This window comes from Bombina bombina, chromosome 5, assembly GCF_027579735.1.
Source record: "Bombina bombina isolate aBomBom1 chromosome 5, aBomBom1.pri, whole genome shotgun sequence".
Classification (NCBI taxonomy): Eukaryota; Metazoa; Chordata; class Amphibia; order Anura; family Bombinatoridae; genus Bombina; species Bombina bombina.
Window position 1 is genome coordinate 690,285,802 of NC_069503.1, and position 11,091 is coordinate 690,296,892.

Below are 11,091 nucleotides of genomic sequence, written 5' to 3' on the forward strand. Positions count from 1 at the left end.
GCAGGTCCCAACTGGGATTTGGCATTTTCCAAAACCATGTTTAATGTTTAATCTTGAGAAAGTTTATCACACTAGGGTCTCGATTTGCACAGATCCTTGTGTTGAACTTTCACAAGAATAAATGTGGCTCCAGATAGAGACAAATCCCAGTTGGGACCTGCCTGCCATATGTAAATTACCACGTGGATTGAGAGGTTTTCAGTGAGAGACTCACATCAGGGTTGGTTACGGTTGCTGTTTGACAGTCAGGAGGGAGACTGAGAAGATCCTGCAGGCTCATATAGCACCTGAAGGTGCTTTATTCTTGTGAGTAGAGCAGTAACAATGTATAAATATTTCTGTGCCCCATACTGTTACACTTTCTGTTTGCAGACATCAGTGGAATCCATGGCTACAGGGAACTGCTGTTTGCTATGTGGACTTTTGATTTGATTGGATATTTTATTAATTTGGGCATTGTTTCATCATTGCTAGCTAAAAGTGAGCATAATATAATTGCCAGCTATAATTGAGCTTGATATACATGTATGTGTGTGTGTATTGCTAGCTATAATTGAGCTGTGTGTGTGTGTGTATATATATATATATATATATAATGTATATATATGTATGTATATATGTATGTATATATATATATATATATATATATATATATATATATGTGTTCATTCTATTCACAGTTACTGTATAGGTGAGAGCACTGTCTTGTTTTTAGACTATATTTGTCTTTAATTGTTCATTTCAGTAAAATAAGCACTGTCTTGTGTTTAGAATATATTTGTCTTTGTTCATTTCAGTAAAATAAACTGATGGTTTCTCTACATGACGGTGAGAATTGGGCACAAAGTCTGTTTACCATTTATATATTTACTTACCTATACAAATGTGTATGGAAGAAATAAATTGTATCGTAATCACTTTGGTCATTTATAATAATCTTTGGTATTAAATTCCAGATGATAAAATATTCTCAATTTTTGTGGTGTAAGAGCAATTTAAATATGCTATACATTTCCCATACTATTCAGTGCAAGCCTGTTTTTTCACAGCGTGTGATTAGCAAATGCTTGAAAATGTAATTATTTATCCTTGGATGATAGTATTAGGCTTACTGTTGCTATATTCAGCTTTACCAGGGGCGTATTTAGGTTTTGTGCTGCCCTAGGCACTCAAAATTCTGCTGCCCCCCACCCCACCCCAGGTTTAAGGCCTTTTTTTAGACATAATATTTTTAGGGCAGGGTGTAAAATATAAAAAAAATAATGTCTTTTTAAGTAGATGTTCACCAGGGCTTGCATTCACTCTGGTCACACACACGTACATATATATATATATATATATATATATATATATATATATATATATATATATATATATATATTGACATTATTTTGCAAGTCAGATGATTAAAGTGTTTATATCAGAAAAAAATATCCTTCACTGTATGATAGTTTGTCAGTAGGTAGTTGTTTAACATCTTCTTTGGTGATTGACAGTTATTTAAGCAAAATATCTGCTTGAATAAATATGCAATGAATATACAAACTAGCCTTTAAAAGTACTTAAAAAATACAACAGTAGTTATGATAGGTTTAGGAATTGTATCCTAGGGGAAAAAGTCACATGATACAATCATAATAAAGTATATACTTGTATTGTTTCTGAATGTATTAAATGCATACAACATATTTTCAGCTGTGTTTTAAGTCACATAGTTGTATAGATTCAGCAATAAATACTTATTCTTTGCATGTATGACAGACAAACAATAAATGTACAAGTATTTAGTGACTAATCCGTTTAAGTATTTTAATGCCTAATGAAGATGTATTGAAGGGAGAAAGGCATATGCTGTTTCACAGTGGTCACGTTGTAGTGCACACTGCACTGTGTAGTCTGTGTGAGTCTCAATCACGTGGAGGAGCCAGGAAGAATACCGCATTCCCTCTCATTCCAGGCCAGGCTGCGCAAGTGAGCTCCGCCTCCACTGTCACCACGTCATGCGCACCCACATATAATCCCATAGGATAGCAATAGCCAGGCCAGCCATTTAAGTCATTAGTAATTGGTTGATTTAGCCACCCGGCCCTGAGTTCAGTAGAGTGGCCCTAGGGACTCAAAATTCTGCTGCCCCTTAAAAATCTGCTGCCCTAGGCACCGGCCTTGTTGGCCTATGCCTTAATACGCCCCTGAGCTTTACTATCAAGTAGTAACAATAAATCTGTATTGAAGAGACACTAAAGTCAAAATCAAACCTTCATGATTCAGATAGAACTTGCAGTTTTAAGAGGCTTTCCAATTTACTTCCATTATCTAAATGTGCACAATTGTATTATATGCACACTTTCTGAGGCACCAGTTCCTACTGGGCATGTGCACAAGTTCAGTGTATACGCATGAGTCTGATGGCTGTCACGTGATACAGGCCCCAGTAAAATGAAATAACTTTGGAAATTTGTCAGAAAAAAAAAATCTACTGCTCATTTAAAATTGAGAGTAAATGCTATCACGTTGTCTTTATTATGCAGTAGAACCTTTACTTTAAAGGGATAGTAAAGTCCAAATTAAACTTTCATGATTCAGATAGGGCATGTAATTTTAAACAACTTTTTAATGTACTTTTATCATCAAATTTGCTTTGTACTCTTGTTATTCTTTATTAAAAGCTAACCTAGGTAGGCTCATATGCTAATTTTTAAGCCCTTGAAGGCCGCCTCTCATCTGAATGTATTTAAGTTTTTCACAGCTAGAGGGCTTTAGTTCATGTGTTTCATATAGATAACACTGTGCTCACGCATGTGAAGTTATTTACTAGTCAGCACTAATTGCCTGAAATGCAAGTTTGTCAAAAGATCTGAGATAAGGAGGCAGTCAGCAGAAGCTTAGATACAAGGTAATTACAGAGGTAAGAAGTATATTTCTATAACAGTGTTGGTTATGCAAAACTGGGGAATGGTAAATAAAGGGATTATCTATCTTTTTAAGCTGTGAGCTAGATATAGTGTGGTTCAACCGGATGTTGTGTAATTATTAATGTATAGGTGCAATACTGGGATACTTGGGAGTTTAGTTCTCGGTTTCACTCCTTGCTTCCAAGCTCTTAAAGGAACAGTAAACTTTGCAATATATTTAAATTATTTATTTTGTCCACTTTTCATGTAATTTAATTCTCAGTACATAAAATCCACCCTGCTGCTGACTTCCCATGGCCAACTCTATTATATTTCTGTGCCTAGTTGGCTTTAACTGATAACAGCTGCAAAACCGCATACTTTATACTAACATTATGACCATGACTAGCCTTGTTGTCTGCTGACTATAGCCCAGATTGGCTCTTCCAATTAAGGCAAATGGTGGGAGGAGTTTGGATATTGAAAAGTAACTGCAGTAAAAGGATGTTCATTTGTTTTAAAAACAATACTTGTTATTCTGTAGCAACACGATAGAAATGTCTTGTAATTACAAAGTATTTACTGTCCCTTTAAAATGTTCCATGACTTAAAGGGATGTGAAACACAAACATTTTCTCTTGTGATTTAGACACAGCTTACCATTTTCAAAAATTTACTTCTATTATCAAATTGACTTGTTTCCCATGATATTCTATGTTGAAGAGATCCCTAGGTAGGTGTCTGGAGAACTACATAGCAGGAAATAGCGCTGCTATCTAGTGTTCTTGCAAATGGAGAACATTCTTGCAAAACTACTGCCATATAGTGCACCAGACGTGCCCGCTGCTGAGCTTATATCACTGAAAATAGATACTAGAAGTAAATTAGAACGTTGTTTAAAGGGTCAGTCTATACCAAAATTTTTCTTATTTAAAAAGGCTCAAAATGCTCTGAGCTAAGAGGCGGTTTTCAACTGTTTAGAAATCAGTTTGAGCCTAGCTAGGTTTAGCTTTTCAAAAACACCACCAAGGGAACAAAGCAAATTTGATGATAAAAGTAAATTGGAAAGTTGTTTAAAATTGCATGCCCTACCTGAATCATGAAAGTTTAGTTTTGACTTTACTGTCCCTTTAAATGCTCTATCTGAATCATGAAAGGAAAAGTTTGGCTTTTAAGTCTCTTTAATTAGTTTGCAAAACAGTGGTATAAAGAAGTATCATGAAACTACATTATTAATTCATTATTGTCAATTATTTTACAAGTAGCATTTTTTCCAGATGTAAAGCACAATCTTCATTTACACTTTATAGAAGAATATAGAAGAATATAGCAAATTGTAGAAGATTAAGAAAAAATAACTTGGTATTAAATCATTTTGAAAGTCAACATTAGTGACCCAGTGTAATCTGATCACTAAATTATAACAATGCGATATGCTCTGTATATAAACTTACAGGTTTATGGTAAAAGGTCATTTAAACCCATACTTAAAGAGACAGTCTAGTCAAAATTAAACTTCATGATTCAGATAGAGCATGTCATTTTTAACAAATGTTATATGTTCTCTTGGTATTCTTAGTTGAAAGCTAAACCTAGATAGGCTCATATGCTAATTTTCTAGCCTTGAAGGCCACCTCTTATCTGAATGCATTTGAGTTTTCAGGTAGAGGGCGTTAGTTCATGTGTGTCATATAGATCATATTGTGCTCACACCCGTGGAATTACTTATGAGAGGGCACTAATTGGCTAAAATGCAAGTCTGTCAAAATAATTGAAATAAGGGAGCAGTCTGCAGAGGCTTAGATACAAGGTAATCACAGGGATACAAATTGTATTAATATAATAGTGTTGGTTATGCAAAACTGGGGAATGGGTAATAAAGGGATTATCTATCTTTTTAAACAATAAAAATTCTGGTGTAGACTGTCCCTTTAAAGTCAGGTCCTGACCTGAACATGTTCAACAATGGATGGATTTTCATTGGCTCAGCAGTTGTGTTCAGCTATGGACCTGAAGTACACAGTCTGTCCAGATACTGTTCATGCCCTTTGTGGGGGTTAAGCACATACTTATCTGCATAATACTAGAAAGCAATAGTAATACATATACTATAAGAATAAAATGGCCAAACACTTTACAGGACGTTATTATTTCCCTTTTATGTGCCTTTAACACTATAGATTATTTCTCATCAGCATTGTATTCTCTGTGTAGAAAACTTTTAGAAGAATCTCCCTTTTTCAGTGACAAATATTTGATGTTGCTTTAAAGAATGTATGGGGTTGATCAAAGTCATTTAGAAAAACTTATCAAATCATTTATCTATGGAAATCCCCATAGACTTTAAAGGTGTTTTCCTATTGAAAACCATTAGATTTTTTTTCTGAAGGATTATCAACCCTTATATGTCTTATTTAAGTATATGTATTTTAAAAAGAATTGTGGTTATTATAAGCTTTTTGATGTATATAAAATATACAAACTTTAGAAGAGGGCTTGGTTTATTAAGAAGCTTAATAAATAAAAGCAGACAACGCTCAGCACACAGATACTTTATGATTTCATCCAATGAAAAACAACATCTAAGAGTCGTCAAAACCAATTCTACCATCCTCCTAATTTTAGTGTGAACTAGAAGAGATTCTAGAACAACAAATGTTACTTGACATTGTTACAAAATATTTTTTCTGGGACCATGGACCATAGAAAATGAGAAGCATGCTTGTACAGAATTATGAACAGATTTACTGACAATTTAAAAACAGTGCCTTTTTATTTCTTAAAATCTTATTAGCATTTTGATATCATCAAGCGTCATCGTCTCCTTCTTCCTCCTCAAACTCGCCTTGTTCATCAGCGGTTGCATCTTGGTACTGTTGATATTCTGATACCAAGTCATTCATGTTGCTTTCTGCTTCAGTGAACTCCATTTCATCCATGCCTTCGCCAGTGTACCAATGCAAGAAAGCTTTACGGCGGAACATGGCTGTAAACTGCTCTGAGATTCTCTTGAAAAGTTCTTGAATGGCAGTGCTGTTGCCAATAAAGGTGGCAGACATTTTGAGGCCTCGTGGTGGAATGTCGCAAACTGCGGTCTTCACATTGTTAGGGATCCATTCAACAAAGTAGCTGCTATTTTTATTCTGGACATTTAGCATCTGCTCATCAACCTCTTTCATGGACATGCGTCCTCTGAATATGGCTGCTACAGTGAGGTAACGACCATGGCGAGGATCACACGCTGCCATCATGTTCTTGGAATCAAACATTTGTTGAGTGAGTTCGGGCACTGTTAGGGCACGGTATTGTTGGCTGCCACGACTGGTTAGTGGGGCAAAACCAGGCATGAAAAAGTGCAGACGTGGGAAAGGCACCATGTTTACAGCTAATTTACGTAGATCAGCATTAAGCTGACCTGGGAATCGAAGGCATGTTGTTACCCCACTCATTGTCGCTGATACCAAGTGATTGAGGTCACCGTAGGTTGGTGTTGTTAGCTTTAAAGTGCGGAAGCAGATGTCATAGAGAGCTTCATTGTCTATACAGTAAGTTTCATCTGTGTTTTCCACCAACTGGTGAACGGAGAGTGTAGCATTATATGGTTCAACCACAGTATCTGAGACCTTAGGAGATGGCATTACACTGAATGTATTCATAATTCTGTCTGGGTACTCTTCTCTAATCTTACTGATGAGAAGAGTTCCCATGCCAGAGCCAGTGCCACCTCCCAGGGAATGTGTTAACTGAAAACCTTGTAGACAGTCACAGCTTTCTGCTTCTTTTCTTACTACATCTAAAACAGAGTCAACCAACTCAGCTCCTTCTGTGTAATGGCCTTTGGCCCAGTTGTTTCCAGCACCACTCTGACCTGGAGATAAGGGATAACATAATGCAATATTATCACAAGATATGGGCCACATGCTTTATATGACAGAAAGTTCTCATTATATTGTAAGAAAAACATGTCGCTGGTTATTTTCTCAATGAAATGGTTGCTATGGCAACAGACTTGTTGGCTGCAGCTGGTTGCCTAGGATACACTCGTTCTATTTTAAGTGCATAGATAGTAAAAAATAAATCAAAAAGTTCTCTCTTAGACCAAAAATGATGGTCCAATTAATCATTTGTAAACAAAAATGCTGTTATTTGATTAAATGGACACTAAACTCAAAATACTAAATGTTGCATATTAAATTATTTAGAATATACTTTGCATTATTCATTGTGCCTAATGTTACTGGAATATACCTCTAAAAATGTTGTTTTTTCCATTCCGCTCAGCAGAAGGTTGTGTGCATACTGCAGATTTTAGATCCCTGGCCCTAATGCATATTACACACTGATTGTTTGATCAGTGCAGGAGTTTGAATATGTATGTTCCTAACTAGTCACAGCAATGGAGCTAATAAATAGAAAAAGGCTATTCAAATTATAGGTTTCTGGACTGCAAAAATGTAAATATTGATAATGTGACAGTTTGAAATAGACTATTAAAATTTATTTTTGTATACAAGTCTGTTGTGATTCAGTGATTAACTGTTGATGTATACTATGCATATATAAAAACAAATGTAATAAGTGTTCACTGTGTAATTATTATAAAGACATCTATCTCAATACAGAACATGCTGTTTTGATCCACAGGAATACTGAGCGGTGTCCAGAGATTAAGGGTCAAGCACTAATTAGAAAAATAAATTGTATGCCCTTGTGCTGTATCTATTTCAGTGCATACACATGGGAATAACAGCTCTGAGAGAACAGTTGCTCTTACCTAACACATTAAAGGATGGCTAAGGGGAGACACCTACTTAAGGCTGGGTAAATTATAATTATTGCTAACAGAAAACATCTCTCACAGTTACCTAAGTAACTTGCTGCCTACATATTGTACAGAGCAGTGCTGTATTTCTACCTAAACTAGGCTACAGATGCTATAGGTAATAAGGCATTGCTTGTGCTGCAGGAACAAACCAGTAGTGAAAATAATGGCTTATGCACTGCAGCCTCTTTTTAGCATTAGCGCCCAAAGTCTAGTTTTCAAAGAAAAAAAAACATGGCTCTGCAACCAGAAGGTAAGTTTCTTCTAAAATATACATGAAAGAAAACCATGCATATTTTACAATTTTAGTGGTACTGCTGTCCTCACATAGGCAATGAAGTAATGAAGTTTATGCATCACATTAATGTCCCTTTAACTTAAAATTTGAATAAAATGTATATATGAATTTAACTCCTGTCTAACAAACTATTGGAAAGTTATGTTACAGCCACACAACAACAAACAAAAAATAGTGATTACTTTATATTAAATATGATGCAGGTCCTTAAAAAAAAATACTGCACGTACCAAACACAAAATTGTCAGGTCTAAATATTTGTCCAAATGGTCCTGATCTGACAGAATCCATAGTGCCAGGCTCCAAGTCCACAAGGATGGCACGAGGTACATATTTGTTACCTGTAAGGGAGAACGAAACTAAGCATTAGAAACCTGTTGCATTGTGTTACAAGAAAACTGCTACATAAAACCTTTATCTAAAATATATATATCATGCAAACAAAAATATTTTAAATTTCTAACATTAAACATGGAAATCTATTGAATTCTATTAGAATGATGTTAAAATGTAAACCTAAATGTAATTACCAGTGGCTTCGTTATAATACACATTGATCCTTTCTAGTTGCAAATCACTATCACCATGGTAACTGCCTGTCGGATCGATTCCATGTTCATCACTGATAACTTCCCAAAACTGTTAAAGAAAAGGTTATTACAAATATTAGTCATACATTATAACTATGTTTTGTACACAAAATGGCTTCAAATGTAAAAACAATTCTTTATCAGAAGTTAAAGAATATCAGCAAACTTATATATACACAAACACAATGGTACTATTTTATAAGCTATAGTTGTCTGGATCAGTTAAGTTTACACAACTGCAGACATGATAAGTACCACACCCTGTGCAATGCTCTGTTGCAGCGTCTGCAGAGCATATAATGAACTGGTTCAAATCTCCTACATATATATTATCATAGCACGCTCAACATGTTTAACTATTTTGTATGACAGCCTATGCATGTTCTTCTAAAGATTACAACTGAACAGCAGTAATGATAGCAAACAAATATATTTTGTGCTTGAAATTAAAAATATTTGACATTTATATTTTGTATGGAAATATTGCAAACTAGAAAATATTGTCACCTGCTACTATTGGCTTTACACTATCATGACTATAGTAAAATGTATTTTGTGAAAGTGTGTTCATGTTCCCATTTACAATAAAATATATATTTCAGAATGACATCATGTAACCTTGACATGCTATTTGTTAGTGGATGAGCACACAGGTAACCATGAAAACCCACAAAGACCAAGCACACCTCCCCCATCATCCATAGTGATGGAGGGAGCTTGTCACAGGGACCCCACCCACTATCTTCCACTGCATGGACCACCATAAGAACTAACAATAGACATCCCTTGACTATATGCAGCAAAATATACCAGGTTTTGTTATACTAGAAATGATAAAACGTCACAATAAAAAAGCAACAGACTAATCACTTAAGGAACAAATACATAAACATTTTCCCCTAAAAAGAAAAAAAAATAGTTTACAGTTTTATTGAGGATGTTTTCTAATACTTTGAATGGTAGCAATGTGCATTAAATAGAGCATTCAGCCAGCTTCTGTAAATCAGCACACTCTTGTAACAGCAGAAATATTACTTTTACTGATTAACTAGGTGCATGGCAATGAATTACTCATAAGCAGCCTATCCGGAGTAACCATGGGTCTGTGATCACTGTATACTCGGTGAGAATATAAACTCACACACCGCATGAATAAGCATTCCGTGCTGTCAGCGAGCACTGTGCCCAACAGGTTATTGTAGAGACAGACGTTTATTTGTTACCTTAGCGCCAATCTGGTTACCGCACTGGCCAGCCTGGATGTGCACGATCTCACGCATGATTGTAAGTGTACGAGGGGAGCTTAGTCCGGTTGTAGGTGCCCTTAGTGGATGTTGCAGGCTCTCTTATCTCCCTCCCGGTGCACTCCTCAGATGGTGTTGGGCAGGCTGGCAGGGCTCCTTTCTTCTCTCCTTTTATATATACCGCTACACACAGGGAGTCAGCTGGCCCCGCCCCGCCTCCGTTCAGCTCCCATTCACTTGCACTGGATCTGGTCTGTATGATGTAATGGGGACGGAGATTCAGTGTAACTACTTTACAACCGAGAACCAATCAGAAGATAAGCTATGGGTGGCATGGGGGGCTTCATTGTCTCCCGTTAAGACAAGTGTAAAAAGGGGGGAGGTGAAGTAATGTAGTGAATACATTGAAAGTATAATTTTACAACATATGTATAACATTTAAACTACACATGGATGAAAGGAGAATATTTTTAATACTTTATATTTATGTATTTAAAAAAATACTAATTGTGTAAGCAAAAGTGTTTCCTTATCAATTATACCACCATTAGATAATAGAAGAATTGCGAACCCATCCCCCACAATTCCCACCCTCTACATCATTTTGGGCTGTGGTCCAGGGGGGAGGGGGCTGTAAGGTGCCAGATTTGTATGTAGGGAAAGGATGCAGACACCAAAGTAACCCAGAAACACTGCAGCTAAGTCACACTTTATTATGATACATACAGGAAATTATCCAGCAATTTCTTCCTCCTTAGTCTATTCAGGAGAAATTGCACCTGTCTCATATTTGTGTTATTCCCACTTTGCATGGGAATAAGTCTCCACCCTCAATGCAATAACATAAATAAATTAATAAAACATAACTAGATGTGATTTTGTTTTTTACTAAAATCTATAAAATGCTTGGGGACTTGTGTTCACTGAATTCCCTTGGGACAGTGAAGACAACTTTGTCCTAAAACACACAAACTGTTACTGTTATTTGTCCCAATGAGTGTTTCTGTAAACTGGATCAATCCAGTCTGTTACAGTAAATACAACAAACCAGATTCAAGATCTGCTGTGTATTACTAAGGCATTACATACATATGACGAATGTTAGTTTTACAATTATAAGTTGTCATTATATGTGACAATGAAGAGCTCTCATTTTGCAGTTTTTATATCCTCTGAACTGTGAAAAATGTATCTGATTTGTATTGCAAAGAATTAGAATTGGCTTTTCTGCAAAGCATTTTGAACC

The 11,091-nt window shown here is 35.8% G+C and overlaps 1 protein-coding gene across 1 annotated transcript; it reads right to left on the bottom strand.

Moving 5' to 3' along the window:
- Positions 1-5,427: 5,427 nt before the first annotated feature.
- LOC128660712 (tubulin beta-2B chain) lies at positions 5,428-10,078 on the bottom strand. The gene is made up of 4 exons (XM_053714674.1): positions 9,825-10,078; positions 8,542-8,650; positions 8,242-8,352; positions 5,428-6,759 (listed from the first exon to the last, which is right to left on the bottom strand). Exons 1-4 carry the CDS (start codon positions 9,879-9,881, stop codon positions 5,699-5,701), a joined length of 1,338 nt encoding a protein of 445 aa, XP_053570649.1. The 5' UTR covers positions 9,882-10,078; the 3' UTR covers positions 5,428-5,698.
- Between the last annotated feature and the right edge of the window lie 1,013 nt (positions 10,079-11,091).